Source organism: Odontesthes bonariensis, chromosome 5 (assembly GCF_027942865.1).
Source record: "Odontesthes bonariensis isolate fOdoBon6 chromosome 5, fOdoBon6.hap1, whole genome shotgun sequence".
Taxonomy (NCBI): Eukaryota; Metazoa; Chordata; class Actinopteri; order Atheriniformes; family Atherinopsidae; genus Odontesthes; species Odontesthes bonariensis.
This window is the reverse complement of record NC_134510.1, coordinates 24,142,666-24,158,346: the sequence shown is the minus strand read 5'-3', so window position 1 is coordinate 24,158,346 and position 15,681 is coordinate 24,142,666. Positions and strand designations below refer to the sequence as shown.

The 15,681-nt window shown below is 42.5% G+C and overlaps 2 protein-coding genes across 3 annotated transcripts; both read left to right on the top strand.

Moving 5' to 3' along the window:
- The first annotated feature begins 266 nt into the window (after positions 1–266).
- riiad1 (regulatory subunit of type II PKA R-subunit domain containing 1) lies at positions 267–1,750 on the top strand. Its single transcript, XM_075465515.1, has 4 exons — positions 267–423; positions 540–616; positions 1,175–1,221; positions 1,538–1,750. Exons 1-4 carry the CDS (start codon positions 343–345, stop codon positions 1,585–1,587), a joined length of 255 nt encoding a protein of 84 aa, XP_075321630.1. The 5' UTR covers positions 267–342; the 3' UTR covers positions 1,588–1,750.
- Positions 1,751–1,846: 96 nt separating this feature from the next.
- On the top strand, positions 1,847–15,542 carry otoa (otoancorin). 2 transcript variants are annotated; one of them, XM_075465513.1, is made up of 29 exons: positions 1,847–2,468; positions 3,322–3,395; positions 3,529–3,590; positions 3,725–3,746; positions 4,009–4,057; positions 5,979–6,117; positions 6,355–6,408; positions 6,506–6,702; positions 6,781–6,914; positions 8,157–8,275; positions 8,384–8,523; positions 8,812–8,917; positions 9,053–9,268; positions 9,357–9,527; positions 9,667–9,807; positions 9,890–9,939; positions 10,118–10,238; positions 10,358–10,476; positions 10,563–10,704; positions 11,257–11,450; positions 11,535–11,625; positions 11,809–11,932; positions 12,039–12,238; positions 12,454–12,603; positions 12,681–12,823; positions 13,263–13,399; positions 13,519–13,616; positions 14,169–14,322; positions 15,077–15,542. In XM_075465513.1, the coding sequence occupies exons 2-29, from the start codon at positions 3,338–3,340 to the stop codon at positions 15,157–15,159; spliced, it is 3,414 nt and encodes a 1,137-aa protein (XP_075321628.1). In that variant the 5' UTR covers positions 1,847–2,468; positions 3,322–3,337; the 3' UTR covers positions 15,160–15,542. The 2 variants fall into 2 exon arrangements, with proteins under 2 accessions (XP_075321628.1, XP_075321629.1); XM_075465514.1 differs by lacking the exons at positions 13,263–13,399; positions 13,519–13,616; positions 14,169–14,322; positions 15,077–15,542 and having other exon boundaries at positions 12,670–12,815.
- Positions 15,543–15,681: the final 139 nt, after the last annotated feature.

Here is a 15,681-nt window from a genome sequence, read left to right as displayed (position 1 = left end):
TTCTTTACAGTGATGTTTCTATACTCTTTTTACATTTATCCTTTTATATTTTGTTTCTTCCCCTGGTTTAACAGTTTTGTTATGTATATAAGTGTTAAGAAAAAAGAAAAAAATGTTAAAAGCTAAAAAGCTAAAAAGCTAAAAAGAAGAAGAAAGGGATTTCGTGAACGTTTCTTCCTGGCCTGTGCTGCCACCTCGTGGGCACAGCCGTTATAACACCCGTTTCCATAGCAACAGTGTTCCTCAGACCGCTGTGTCTGTAACAGGTGGTCAAACGTTTGCACACGTTCACTTTAATTAGCCCTGTAGAGTGGGCAGTGCACAGAGAGAGACATAGAAGTGATGGCTGGAAAAGGCAGTTTGACGAAACTAGACGCCGTCAAATTAAGTGCTGAGCAGCAGGAGAAGCTACGACATTTTAAGGTAACATCGCCTAAATTTCAACACGCTGCTAAAAAACAACAACAACTAGCTGTTAGCTTGTCAAAAACTGTGGCTTGAATTGAAAGCTGTGAGTTTGGTTTCGTTTTGGCTCTCAGATCAAGACTAGAATCGACAACGAGAGGTATCTGAGATCCCACCCTGAAGTAGAGGAAATGATAAGCCACTTTTTAAGGTTTGCTCATTTTTACTGCCTTCCAGACAAAGTGCCACTAACCTAACTTTACGATAGTGTTATACTCTGTTAAAACACAAATCCCAAATGCTCATAATGCGAGACAGAAGAAATGTAATTTAAATGTACTAACACATCTTAGCAACTAGTCTTTCGTGACACAACATACCGTAACTGGTTTTGTGTCAGAGCTTTTAAATGTGTTAAATGCTGTTAAATGATCGGAGTGGATCTTGCTGTATGTAGGCTACAGGTGTGGCAAAATGCAACATGTTGAAATAAAAAGACATACGAACATAACAAGCTGATCGGGAACAAAATGGCCTGAATAATTACATGTTTGTACATGTGGAAATTAAAGCCAAATAAAGCTTTAAAACGATCTGGGAGGCACCTGCTGTTGCTCCAGGTGGATAACTAATTACTGCTTTAATTTTTTTTCATTTCTTAGAAAAATGAAAGAGATCTAACTTTCCCCCATATTTCTTTGCCAAACCATTAACTGTACTGTACTTGTATAGCTGCTATTGTCATTCATGTTTACCTCTCCTCCCACAGAGATGTGCTTCTCAAAAGGCCGACTGACATTCGTGAGTTTGCAGCAGGTGAGTTGTTCAGACTGACACACACACACACACACACACACACACACATCCCAGTTACACCTTAAGGTTTAACCCTGACTTCCAACCCTGACTTAAAACCAAGTCTTTAATGATAAAGTTATAGGTGAAGGTTAAGGTGGCCGAGTACCACCGACAGAATAGAGCTGTCATGAGATTGGAATTTAGTCCTTAACCTTTCAATAAAGAAAACTGGGTAGAAAGGTGATAACCAGTGGAGATCCAATTAGGAAGTTATCTAAACAAATACACACAAGTACAATCTCACACGTTAACAAGTGTCAATGTTCCTTTCCAGATCACTTCACAAGCCTTGACCCTCCCACTGGCCCCAATAACGTGGAGTGAATCCTCCAGCAACTTCTTTGTCGTGTCTGTCTCGGTTCAGATCAGCACATGTATGGACGCTCCTATAACAAAGTTGCCGCTGTGTATTTTGTATTCTCTTCATAATCAGATTGCTTTCAGTCTGACTCAAAGGCTCTGCCTAATAAATGTGTTTAAATGTAAAGAGAGGTGGACGTCCCATCAGTGTTACACCCTGCTGTTTGTCACATTTGATTTTGAAGGAAAAGGTTGAAGACTTTATTGTGTCCCGTGGACCTGGTGTGGGCTGTTTCATTGATTTCACTGGGGGGGGGTTCCGTGGAGAACGTGAGTTGGTGACCATTTTCGCGATAGATTTTCTATACCCACTTAATCTTTGGGCGAGGGGCGAGGTTCACCCTGGACAGGTCGGCAGTCCATCACGGGGCCACACAGAGACAACCAACCAGCCACGCTCACACTCCTACGGACAACATGTTTTTGGGCGGTTGGAGGAAGCCGGAGAGGACTCAGGCATACACGGGGAGAACATGCAAACTCCACACAGAAAGGTCCCAGCCGGGATTCGAACCACGAACCCTTCTGAGTCTTACGGATAACAAGCAAAGGATTATCTCCATCTTCTTTATTTTAGTTGGAATGGTCACCTCAAATAGTTTTTATCAGCTCTGTTCATCTCTTTGCTTCTGTCTCTCTCTCTTTATCCTCCTCTGACGCACACAAAACGTGACCGTGATGCTGCACCTGCTTTGACTAAAGTCAGGGACGGGCACCGCTCGCATCAGACAAGAGATTCAGGTAGAAAAGAGGGACGCACGTTTTCGCTCTGGTCTGCATCTCGTCTGTTTTAAATTCGATTTTTTTTTTTCTCCACAATTTCCCCGGGCGAAGCCACAGAATCTGTAAGTAACTAATTCATTCATAAATTGAAAAGTTCTTTACTTTTTTTCAGCTTTTGTGAAATATTTAAAACTTTATGTTATCGTATTGAGGCCTGGACCAATATTGTGTAGTTTTTGTGTTTAGTGTGACTACAGTAAAGGTGTTCAGAATATAACCGGCAGCATAATGATTACACTTTAAAAATGAAAAAAACTGTTTGTTTTTTTTAAAAAAATAAAAAAAATGTTTCAAGAGAGCATTCGCAGTTTAATACACTGCGTTCATCAGGTGATGATGTCTGCGAGTTGTTTTCATCCTCTTTCTGATGATGGATTGGAGTATTCAAATGAGAAGTCAAATGACAGGAAAGGAAACAAAGTAGAAACAAAGTAGTACCAATAAGCAAATTTCTCAGACAGGAAACTTCAACATATGAGAGGTGTTTAGAAAATCCAACATGAAGAGACGATGTGATGAAAGGAGATAAAAAAGAGGAGGGGAGCAGAGAGAAAACAACAGAATGTTGTTGGACGTGACTAAGGCTGTTTTTCACCTCATGCTATCCTCAAAAGTCTCGAAAGTATCCCATAGGATGAGCAATAAAGAGGGTTGCCGGGGAAGTGTGATCACAAAACCTCAGAGGAGGAAGTTTATCAGTAGGCTGGCGGAGCCTCACATGGCGACGGGAGCCATAACAACTGCAGCCCCGTGACTAAAAGCCAAACTATCTGTAACTGCTAACGTTTTTGTCACTCAAAGAAGACGCATTAATCTATTAAAACTCAATTATGAAAAAAAGGATGTCAGACTCAAGTGTCCCGTGTCTTGATTTTAACACACGATTGATGCGATGTCATCAAATTCCACAAACAGGCAGGCTACCCCCACCATGGCTCCAAACGGAGGAACATATTTCTTTATTCTCATGGTGGCCGGCGCAGCCTTTGGTAAGTAACAAAACCATCCCATGCATTGTGTACTCGTGCTTTGACTCTTGTGTGTGTGTGTGGGCTTGAACAATGTGAAGTACAGCATATACAAGCCTATTGATAATGACTCAATGCTACTGTGTCTGCCCAGCTGAGCATCCAGGTGGGATGCCCTCAGATAAAGCTGCCTTAAAGGATATCACCAAAAAACTGGTAGGAACTATACTGCCCGTTATTACATTTCACTACGTTAGTAAACCTAAATATACTGTAGCTGTAAGATGTTTTTGTTGAAATTAGGGTTCAGAGATTTTAAATGTCTAATGATTCATTTTCTTTTTGATCAGATGATGAAATGCCACAGTAAGGGTGAGAGAACACTCAGTTCACCTTTTTATTGTATGAAATTAATCAGTGTTTGCCTGCGTGTGTGATTTGAGCTCATATTCAAATATTGATTGATTAAAGTATTGAACTCTGAATAAATACACTATGTGAGGTATGAATGTGAGAGTAAGTGCAGGCACTGAATGGCTTCTGTTGTATGAGTCACAACTAATGCATTGCAAACAGACCGCCCTGTTGGGTTTTCATTGTGCAACACATTAATGCGGCGGGGTTGCTGTTACAGGATACCCCGCGCCCAAGATGATGCTGCTGAAGAGTTTCTTCAACAGCAGGTAATTCTGTGCGTGAGTCTCTGCTTTTTTTGTTTAGCTGACGAGATGAGACTGATATCCATCAGCTGCCCTCATTTCAAACCCGTTTAAAAACCCCAAATCATAAAAAAGCTGGGGTGGGAAGGATGACGTTGTTAAAGGAGGAAAAATGACGTATATGGAAATCAACACAACACCTGCCCCTCCCATCCCAATTTAATGCCCGGATAAATGTTGTCGTACTATCAAATGAAAACTGTCATATCTCTGTTTTTTTTACCTTGCACATCATCGTCAAACAAAAACTGGGAGACAGCAGCGCCTCGACCTCGTGTTTTTTTTTTGTTCCGATCACTCCGGTGTGATCACAGACCCCCAAAGGGTTCATTGGAATAGAAAGAAGGGAAATTAGGTTTTAAAATCTCTCAAATGTAGGTCAAACAGGTGGAACTAACAGCAACTGAGATGGATTAAAAAAGAAGGAAAAAGGGAAATGCAAGCAGAAAGAAAATTTTTGCACTTCAGGCTGACAAACAAATTACCCCAAAAAAGTTGGGACAGTTGAGGTTTCACCACTTTGTAACGTTGCTGTTCTCTTCACATCACTTAAAGAAATTCTGACACCGAAGATACCGAGCAACAAAGTGTTCCGGCTGTTGTTTTGTTCCATTCGTTCTTCAACATTTCTGAAGGTGTGCGACAGCGCAAGGTTGTCATTGTCCCATTTTTTTCCTTTCAGAAATCTTCATACGTTTCCTGTTGGGGACAGGCACCGTACTCTTTTCTTTGTAATGCATCTTTAAAGCACGTTCCGCTCTAAAGAAGAGTAAATGAGCTTTGCTGAGGGTAACGATACAACCTCGTATCACCACAGAGCCTGGGTTTTGGACTTGTTGCTGATTACATTAACAGTCAGGGTGGTCCTTTTCCTCTTTGGTCTTGAACACATAGTGTCTGTTTCTTCCATAAAAGATCTGGAATACTGATTGATCAATCCATATACATGTTTACGCTGTTGCATTATCTCTCTCAGAAGCATTCCTTACAAGGTTAACACGTCTTTTTTGCGTTATAAAGTTTGATCTCTCATTTATGAATGTAACTCTGCACTGTAGCGGCAGAGATTTCCAAAGTAATCTCTTGTCCATGTGGTTAAATCAGCTGTTAGTTGATAACCGCCCTAGACGCAGTGCCGTCTGAGGGGTCAGAGATTACTGGTGTCCAATTTGAATGCTTGCCTTTTATGTGAGGGCAACTGAAACTTCTTCAGAGTCCTTGAATCACTCAATATCATTTGCTGTTCAGGGAGAAATACTCAAATCTCCTCAAGTCTTTCTTTGTGGAACAGACTTTCTAAACATTTCAGTGATTTTCCTGCACAGCTGTTGGAAAAACTGGAGATCCTCCGCCCATTTTTGCTGTTTAAAACGTTGCCGTCACAATCACCTGCTGACGTCACCTGTTTGAAATAACTTAATCTTTTTTTCTTTTTGACCTCATTACTAGCCTTCAATTGTCCAAACTTTTTTGGAATGTTTTGGAGGCCTGATTCGCAGGAGTGAATGTTTATGAACAGATGAATTAATGTAATAAAGAAGAAGAGACAAAACATGAAACATCTTCGGTTCATTCTGTGCGTAACTGAAATAATTGAAATGTAACTTATTTGGAAGTCACTAAATCGATGTAATCTGATTCTTTTTCTGATTTCCTTCCACTTTTTAATGAGCTTTGATTTATTATCTTCATGCTGCTAAAGTGTGAGTAAGGTCCATCAGTAATGTGTAGACGACTGAGCAAATCATGCAACTCCGGCTGCAGAATTAGCCTATGTTGTGTTTGATGAATGAAGTAAAAGCACATTTTTGCCCCACTGAATTTGGAGCCTTTCAGTGTTTTCTGCTCACCAGCTCTTATTTCCCCTCTCATTTCCTTTTTTTAGCGACCTGCCTGCAGGAGACAGAACTGCTGACCAGTCCAACACCCCCCTGTCCACTTTTCTCCAAATCCTGAACTTTGTCACCGTTGACACAAGCAGGGACTCGGTTATTCAACAGACCATGGATGCCTCAGAAAAAATGGTGTTAACACATACACCCCCAATCCCAATGCACACACCATCACACGCTGTTTCCAAACGCTATCTGCATGAGACAAAAAAGCAACAGTTTGGGTTTTTTAATCATCGTGGGCAGCAGAATAAACTCTGATATTATGCTGTTATTTTATTGGTCAGTCTGGTCTAATATTTATTGTTCGAATGCTTCGCCTGACTTGCGAAACCCTTTTTTTTCCTCTCTGTCTCTTACATAAACAAGATGTGGAATTGCAGCAATCTTCCAGCCATGATCAAGATGATGAGGAGCTCCTCTGTCAGTACACCAGTGCAAAACTCCTTCGATCCAGTTATGAATCACTGTTGGTCTGTAGCAGTTTAACCATCCTTGCTGTTTTGTCTTTTCCCCCCAGGAGCCATCTGCGTGCTACATGAAGGCGTTTGTGGCCCCTTTGTCTTGGTCGGCACTGACTGCTCGGACCGAAGACTCGAACTTTGACTCAAACGACTATGACTCACTGCTCTGGGCTGCTAAACCTGTGCTGGAAGACATACCCTATGCAACAATGAAGCTTCCCCCAAAAGTAGAGGGCAAAAACATGAAAAAGATGTGAGTAATGCCATCATGCAACTGCTTTGTCCCCCAGCTCTCAGCACTTTTAACTGTGACGCTGCTCTTTTGCTCCAGGATGAACATGCTCCGGGAGGTGCACGAGTCCATGACTGATGATCAAAGGTCTGAGGTGCTAAACTGGATGAAAGAGCAGATCACCCAGAGCCAGTTCAACTGCACAATGAGACCCCCACCTAAGGAAAAATCAGGTAAGAAGCTAAGTTTGAAACTAACCCGGCATACCCAAACGCTGACCTGACGCTGACCTCAAACTGTTTTTTTTGTCTACATCCATACCCTGAAATTTGACTGATCTTACTTTATAAAGGCTTTATTTCTGCCTCAAAGTTTCTGCTCAACCCTGCGGGGTTCTGAGCCTGTTCTGCTGGTGTCAGACCTCTCCGGTATATTATCTCATGGATTAGTATCGACTGACTCGACCACTTTTTTCCGTTTTGTGAAAAAACAAAAAATTACAAATATATCGAAATCCTCCTTGCCCCTACCATCCCAATTTAATGCTCGGATAAATGTTGTCGTACTATCAAATGAAAACTGTCATATCTCTGTTTGTTTTACATTGCACATTAACTGGGAGACAGCAGCGCCTCGACCTCGTTGTTTGTTTGTTTTGTTTTTTTGGCTTTTTATGCTTTTTTTTAATGGATAGACTGTTGGAGAGACACAGGAAGCAGGGGACAGAGAGAGGGTGAAGACATGCAGCAAAGGGCCGTCCGGTGCGGGATTCGAACCGGGGCCAGCTGCAGGGAGGACTGTAGCCTCTATACATGGGGCGGCTGCTTAACCCACTACGCCACCGACCGCCCCAACCTCGTGTTTTATTTGTTACGACACTTTGAAAATGGGATCTGGGTTCATTGAAATAGAAAGAAGGGAAATTAGGTTTTAAAATCTCTCAAATGTAGGCCAAACAGGTGGAACTAACAGCAATGGAGATGGTTTAAAAAAAGGAAAAAGTGAGATACAAGCAGAAAGAAAATTGCATATCACACAAAGAAAACGGGAACATTATGTCTTTCATTTAATTGAATATAAAGGAGCAACATTTGATAAGGGAACGGACAAAACAATGGGACATTTTGTGGTTCAGCAAAACATTGCCCCTGTTTACGTGTTCATGGAAGATGCATTTGCACATCCAAGCATTTGCAAATCTGTTTGCAAATCTGTTTGTTGTTGAGATGAGACTTCAGTCAAATCGAGGCAGTAATGTAAATCTACGTGTGCTAGAGATCAGTCATAGTTTCCATTGCTTAATATGGCGTGGAATGAAATCCCACGATTTACTACTACAGCAGCCGTGCTCTAAACTAAAAGGTGACAGTGCTTGATGAGCTGCAAAGAACACAACAATACTGTATTCTTAAAATCATGTTTTCAGCATGTGTTAAGTCTGAATGTGTATTATAACGGCCGTCTTTATTACGCAGCACCAATACATCGCTGCAAACAGTCGTTGAAATGGCTGGATTTGGATGCGCTCACCATGATGGGGCCTTATCTCACCCTTTTATCACCAGATGATGTTGATTCGTCTCCCAAAGAAAAGGTAAACGGGCCTGCGAAGAAGGCTAAAACGCAGATTAAACTGGGATAGCCAAGTGGCGACACTTTTAAAGCGTTGATCCATGCCGGTTCTTTTCATGTTCTCTTCCAGCTGTGCGACTTTTTCCGCTCGGCTCAGTTCAACTCCCGCATGACGAGGGCAACCAAGATGAAGCCCAGCCTTGGCAAGAAGTTTATCCAAAGAATTCAAGAGTGCTTCAGTGAAAAGCAGTTTCCAGAGAATATGGATAAGTGTGTATTCCTACTTTGGTGCACTTGAACAGAGCATAACTGCTATATAAATAAATCTGATGGTTTTTTTTGTCTACTGTCAAAAACGAGATAGTCAGATGAGCATACTGTTGTGATAGTGGTTTAATTCTCACAGTGCTTTGTAACCTAAATGTAATAGCCCTGTTGAGCAATGTTGTACATAAGTTTTTTTTAAGGATGGAAAGACTTAAATCTATCTATTTGAGACAGAAAAACATCACACAAATGAACAAAATACCCCACGCCGTTACCTCTGACCCTCCGCAGGCTCGGCCCACTGGCTTGTTACTATGATGCTCCAGACTTGACTCCTGACCTCAGCAAGAATCTCCTCGCTCAGCTTGAAGACTGCGACAGCCCCATAACGTCAAAAGTATTCCTCCTCTTTATTACACTTGCGTACAATAACCTCTCACATTTGTCTTCGTCACCCACAGAGGAAGTGACTGATCTGAATCTAGGTTGTCTCCTTATCTCTCAATGTCTCCTTTCCTTCTCCTGACTGAAGCTGAAGAAGCGTCTCATCAACAGCGTGATGTCAAATTCCAGCAGCGCTCAAGCACTGCTAGACCTGGGCAGTAGTGTGACTTTGTTGTCTCCCAAACAACTGTTGGCAGTCCCTAAAAAAAATCTCAAAGATGTTCTCAAAAGTCTTGGACCCAGCATCAAATGGACGCGGAGCCAGCTGCACATTTTGGTCAAGAAACAGCTGGGCGATAAGAAGGTGAGCCTCTAAAGATGGCAACTGTTCTGTGATGGCCGTTTTCCATCTCCCGATGCACCTCTCACTCCGCTTACTCTCATGTCTTTAGTGCGCTGAGATGCTGGGCAAAGACTTGATGGCTCTTCAGTCAGTTGCAGCAGGTTTGCCGAGCTGTGTACTCAAGAATGTGAAAGCCCAGGAAATCCTGGATGACCCAGAAGGCTTGAGGAACGTCTCCAAGAAGATGAGGAAGGGGCAATTAAAGGCCATGCTGCAGGGGGTGAGTAAGCACGGGGAAGCAGAAAATAGAAGTTAATGAAGACGGCGCGAATGGATTTCATCTCAGATAATGAGTTCATTGTATTATCAGTGCTATCTTTCATGTAGACTTTACATATAATGCAACTGTTTCCCTGTAGCTGCGTGGGAACCTGTCTACCTCAGAGCTGGTGCAGAGGCTGCAAGGCCCTTTGCTTCACAGTGTTTCTCTTACCAGATTAGACAAGGCCAACATCACCTCTTTAGAAGAAGTGGAGAATAAAACCTGGAGTCTCACGCAGGTAAGCAGTACTGAGTTATTATCTCAAGACTCTTGTTCTGGAACGCAATGTCACGCTTCCTCCTTTAATGTCACGCACTCAGGCAGCCTACCTGGCAAAGAAGATGCGAGACCTAAAGCAGCTTCAGTACAGGTGAGATAATTGTTTTCGGGCCACCTGTGTCAACCCAAGAAACGCGTCGTGAAACAACATGACGAGCTTTATCAAAATGCACCCTAAATGCAGACTTATTTCATCCACACTATTACTGCATGTATATTTCTGTCATTGCCTCATCTGCTCACATTCCAAACGTTATTTCCTGAGACAGAAGGCTGCATTCAGTCCTTCAGGGCATAACTTGTAAGATGATCGACGCCGTTGCTGACAGCAGCACACTGGACATGGCTCAGGCCCTAACGGACACTCCACAGTGGCTCTCCAAAGTCCAGGTAAATATTTACTGAATCACTGTACTGTTTTTATTTGAATAAAAAAAGTACAGTGCATCTAATGTACCTAGTGATAATATGTACAGTATAAATATATATATTTATATATATATATATAGGCTGGATGTGTTGCCAGAAAGCTTTTCATGACTTTGGAGAAAGAGCGAAGTGACTATTTCCAAACCATCACTGAGAAGGAAATGGATATGATTCCCTCATCATTACTTCTTTACCTCCCGTAAGCAAACAGCATCTTCTTTTGGGCACCTTATCATCACTTGTCATGTATTTCATATAAACCCTTTTTCATCTAATTTATTCCAGCCCTTGGAACATGACGGATTTGCCCGACTCTGTGTGTCCGGTCTTCATTGACAAGATGGAAACAGCCAACCTGAGCTTATTGCCTCCTCTTGCCCCATCCCGCCCCGCACTCACCCAAAGAGCTCTGCTTTGCCTTGCAAAGGTATTCACAGCGAATGCATACTGGTGACAAATTAAGGGTTAAACTGGTACGAAGTGTTACCTCACCACTGGCTTCCCTGAATAGATTCTCTATGTTTTAAACACTGTGGTGCTTGATCGCTGTTCTTTCAAAGTACATGTAATTCAAATTCTGCAATCAATATTTGAGAATTTTAAAATATCTGGTGGCTGTTTGATAGCCGACTGTACTTCTTATTGGTTTTTAAATGATGAACAATAATGGGAGACGATTCCTGTGGAGAGTTTAGGTGGCGTGAAGCCCTTTACTCGAAACACACATTATACTGTACATTGACCAACGGAAGGAGAACGGTTAGCTTAATTGGACATTCCAATATTCAAATTCAAACTCAGGATTCTCATGACGCAGATGATGTCATGCCTACTACAACAGAAAAAACAGAAAAAACATTTTACATAACATTCTACTAAAAGTGTATCATTTTCAACACTTCTTGATACCGATCCATGTTTTAACTCAAGAATTCTGACCAACACGGACAGTCTGAGGTGCTTTTTTTTGCCTTTGCAGGGGGAAGATTTAACTGGATTGACTGCCGCCGACGTGTTGCGGCTTGGATCGCTCTTGTGTGAGTTGCAGCCCTCCACGCTGCGTCTCATGGCCCCCGATGTCATCAAGTTCAGTCTCCAGGCCATGGTTTCCTGCCAGCACATTCCCCAACGTCACAGGACAGGTCTAATTCAGCTGGTCAGCGAGGCTTTTGGGTAGGACAAGCTCCCAGTGGATGGAGGAGCTACAGCAGCAATAATGCCTGATTAGTGTGATGCATTGTTGTTTATTGCCTGCAGGAGTCCATCCAATTGGTCATCTGACACTCTGGAATCACTGGGTCCCCTCCTTCTTTTAGATGAGAGGGCCATATCTGCCCTACCCAATAAAGTGTGTATCTGACCACTTTCTTATCTCATAATCTTCCTAAATGTCCTTTGCCACATGTTCATCTATTTACCCCTCAAAACTGAGATGGGATGTACTTTCCTGATTGCCTCGATCCTTGAATGTACTTTCATTCCATTCCATCCATTTTTGTTGTTTTTGCCTCTCTCTCTCTGTTTCTGTCAGCCATGGATGAAGGATGCTCTTGTTTTCCTGAGGTCCCGCCTGACTCATACTTCAGAGGCACTGAAAAGGAAAATCTTCGATCTCACCACCACAGCATCGAATGAGGCACGCAAAAAGAGAGCAGGTGAAAAAGGGACCCGTTTCAGTTCCTCTAATCTGTGTAAAAACAATTACGTATCATTCTATTGTGATTTTTCTCTTTTTTTCCTCTCTCCATCTGCCATTTTCAGCCACCAGTGACAACACAGGCAACACTGTGGCGCCCACGGAGTTGGTGATTGAAGAACTGGGAAAGGACAATGTCTACTGGACCGCAGCAGAGCTCGACATGATGTCAAATAGCACTTTCCTGGCGACTGTGGAAATTCTTGGGGCAATTTCTGGCTACAGTGCAGAACAGCTGGATGTACTGAGTAAAAAAGCAGTCGAGGTGCAGTGAAAGAACTGGATCTGTTCAGCTAAACTTAAAGTGCTTAAAATAAAACATTCCAGCTTCAGTATTTTGACCCCAGAGCTTTTTAGTACATACAGTACAGAGGATTTTCATTCATAATAAGATGATACAAATCATTCGAAAAACTAACTGCATTCCATCTGAAGAGTCTGAACTGTTTAAAGAAAGAGGGTTTGTGTCCGTTTCTGCAGGCCTTTGGCCCAGTGTCACAGATGACTGAGAGTGTTGTCGTGCAGTTGGGGTGCATAACTCAGGGTTTCGACAGCTCCGACCTGGCGAAGCTCCCCATATCTCTGGACACTCTGGAGGATATTGGCCACTGTGGCTGGAGAGATTCTCAGGTGAATTACAGAAACGGCTTCACGTAATTGTGACCGATACACCAACTGCGCTCATAATGTGACCAGTGTCTCCGTAGATGGAGTCGGTGTGGAAGAGTGTTGCTCAACACGACAACCTGACAGCACAGCAGCTGGGCGCCGCAGAGATGGTAACACTGAACCGGTTCATCTGTGGTCTGAACCCTGACGAGATCAGCAAGCTTAACGTGGACGCCTTCAGGTTTGTGCAGACCCAACTCTTTTGTCATTTGTTTGTGTCACTTTCTGCCTCCTGCATTTACACATCATTTTACATTTGGTTAAACTTGGCCCATCAGCCAAGAAGGGGATGTAGCCTCCCACAAACACCCACCACTAATGGAACAAAATGAAAGAAAACATAAAACCAAAGTCCCTGTTCTGTCTCAGCTAGAATCACCCACTAAATCTCAACTATCTGTACAAGATTTATCGGGCTCCTTTAATCTCTGACCGCAGTGTCAATTTCTAAAGCTAACAAGTATGGGTCCTTAAATAAGTTTGTAGCTAATCTAGATTGACATTTACAATTTACAAAACATACAATATGCTTTTCTGGAATCATAATCAAATATATTTCAGCTGCTGTGTCACAGCTGCACACAGTCATGTGTGTGTGTGTGTGTGTGTGTGTGTCACAGGGATGCTGTGGGCTCAATGGATGGTATTCAGTGCTCCTCAAAGGTTGAGCAGGAGCTCAAAAATCTTGCTGTGACTGTGTTTGGAAATCCCAGCACTTGGACCGAAGCCCGAGTGTCTGACTTAGGGGGCATCGTTGGTGAGAGAACCACCTCTGCTTACTAATTTATTGAACCCCAAAGCAGGAGCCTCCAAAAGGACTGCAAGCTGTTTGTTGGCAGTTGGTAAAATCGTTATTTTGTATGTGTCTCCCTTCAGCTGCGTTGAGTGCGACTGAAATGGCTTCTCTAGACCCGGCCGTCTTCTCATTCTTAAGCAGAAGTTGTGTCTCACACATTCCTCCGGACAGCTTTGCAGTAAGTAGCTTTGTCCAACTTCTGTCCCTCCGTCCTCCTCCACCAGCTGTGAGCTAAACGCTACGGTTACTTCTGTCGCACTCGAAGAGACTGTTTTATGAAACAATAGGTTATCATAATAATGTGAAAAGCTTTCCCAAATTGCAAACTGCTGCTTTATAATAATACTACTAATCATACTTTGGGAAATGAAGCTCCACAAAGCCACAGGACAATAACAGGACAATGACTGGCTGGTGGGCAAAAAGGAGCATTTAGCAGCTAAAGAGGTAGATGTGATGCCTCAGGTGATGCTAAAGACTGAAAACAGAGCTGAAAGTGAGTGAATATTGCACCTATATTCATCAGGTGGACAGATGAGACACCTGAAGTCACTTCAGTGTTCAGTTACTGTCGCCTGACAGTGAGTTGTGCTGTTACACCTGCTGTGTGTCCAAACTGTTGATTAGCACTGTGTATTATACATTTATTGTACATGTGTTCTCAGTACAGACTTTAATGCAGAGTCTTTACTTCAAAAGCGGTAAGTCTGCCTCACTTTTCTCCCACCAGGTACTCTCTGTTGCTCAGTTGGAGGCTCTCGGGCCCGACAATGCCGGCATGATAACCAGCGAACAGAAGGCCGCGCTGAAGGATGAGCAACTGGCTGCCCTTGAAAAGGCTTCAACTGGTTCTCTTTCCCAATCCAAAAACTCAGATAACTCGGGTAAGAAAACACACGTTCACGGCTTCGTTTCGTCACGCTTTCAACACGCCGTTCTGTTCACCCTGCCCTCAGTCTGCTGGTTTCACAGTGTTTTCTACAAGATCAGGACCTCAGCAAGGTGGAGGTGAATGTTGCAACGAGTACTGTGAAAGGGCTCGTTTGTAGTGAAAACATTTAGGGAATTATACAGAGCAACAGCGAGTTTCAGGACACCTTGCTTCAACCGCTTCTTGATCATCACTCAACCACAGATTGAAACGCAGACCAGCTGGTAAAAATGATGTCATATTTGGTAGATAAGTCAGATTTTCCCCTCTGTAGACAGATAAAGGAAGAGGTATAACGGTGGAGTTTAGCCCTGTTTTTATCCTTTTCTGATGTCAATGTTGAATCTGTCCAGATGTTTTGTTGGTTTGGTTTTTTTAAGCTGCACAGAAAGTATTAGGAGTTGTTGTCAAGGCAATATGTGAACAATATGTTTGTGAACTAATGGTCAATGAAAAGGGCTCCTTTTTCTGACAGATACAAGAAAATTGGGCAAATATTTACATGATTGAGAGACAGTTATGATCCGTCAGTGGTGTTATCTAATTCATGCTAAAATAAACCAAAACAATCTGAAGTCTAATTAAAGATTGTATTTGGCAAAAGACCAGAGGAGCTGGAAGTGTTTAATCCGACATTAAAATGAAGTTCAGGAATTAATAAGCGTTGTGTTCCCTGTCCCACTTATTTTAATGGCACCAACTTCCAGGAGCTCCTCCGCTGAGTATGGAGGGGATCGATGCCTTCATGAAGCCCCTCCTGTTCCTCCTCGTGGGTTTCCTGCTGCTGTGAGATCAGAGGCATCGCGTCCGGCAGCGTCACCAGACGGCGCTTCAGCGGCTCCACTTTCTGCGATATAATCCTCATAGAGCACTTTTCCTTCCACGTTTATCTGGTTTGTGGTTTAAGATTCAGCTCGTATTTATTGTTTAGATTGAAGGAGAGTGGTTAAAGTAGACGATATCAAGTAAGGGTTCCTTCATCTCTCCGTTTTAAATATCCTGTCAGTTCTATATTTATAAGAAAGTATATTTTAAAAGCAACAAAGGGGAAGTTTTAATGTTAGACACTTTAATGTCCTGTGTAGCTGGCATGGCTATTATCTGGACACCTGGCAATTTAAAGGCTGATAAATGATTAAACTCAATAAAGATTATAAATCTGTCCAAACCGTTGTTGTGACTCACCCAGTTTTTATTTTTGTTAATAAAAAAACGATATTAGTCGTTATTTTCTCGCACAAACGGTGTGAGTTTAACTGAACTTGTGTTGGAAGCACTGGAAGTTTCCTGAGAAGGTAAACGGTTGATATTA

Bases quoted from the DNA above. Each gene is read 5' to 3' on its own strand.
- riiad1 (XM_075465515.1), top strand. From the start codon at position 343: ATGGCTGGAAAAGGCAGTTTGACGAAACTAGACGCCGTCAAATTAAGT. The intron at 424-539 runs GTAACATCGCCT...TTTGGCTCTCAG, and splicing joins AGAAGCTACGACATTTTAAG to ATCAAGACTAGAATCGACAA. The intron at 1,222-1,537 runs GTGAGTTGTTCA...GTTCCTTTCCAG, and splicing joins CATTCGTGAGTTTGCAGCAG to ATCACTTCACAAGCCTTGAC.
- otoa (XM_075465513.1), top strand. From the start codon at position 3,338: ATGGCTCCAAACGGAGGAACATATTTCTTTATTCTCATGGTGGCCGGC. The intron at 9,808-9,889 runs GTAAGCAGTACT...TCACGCACTCAG, and splicing joins AAACCTGGAGTCTCACGCAG to GCAGCCTACCTGGCAAAGAA. The intron at 12,239-12,453 runs GTGCAGTGAAAG...CCGTTTCTGCAG, and splicing joins TGAGTAAAAAAGCAGTCGAG to GCCTTTGGCCCAGTGTCACA.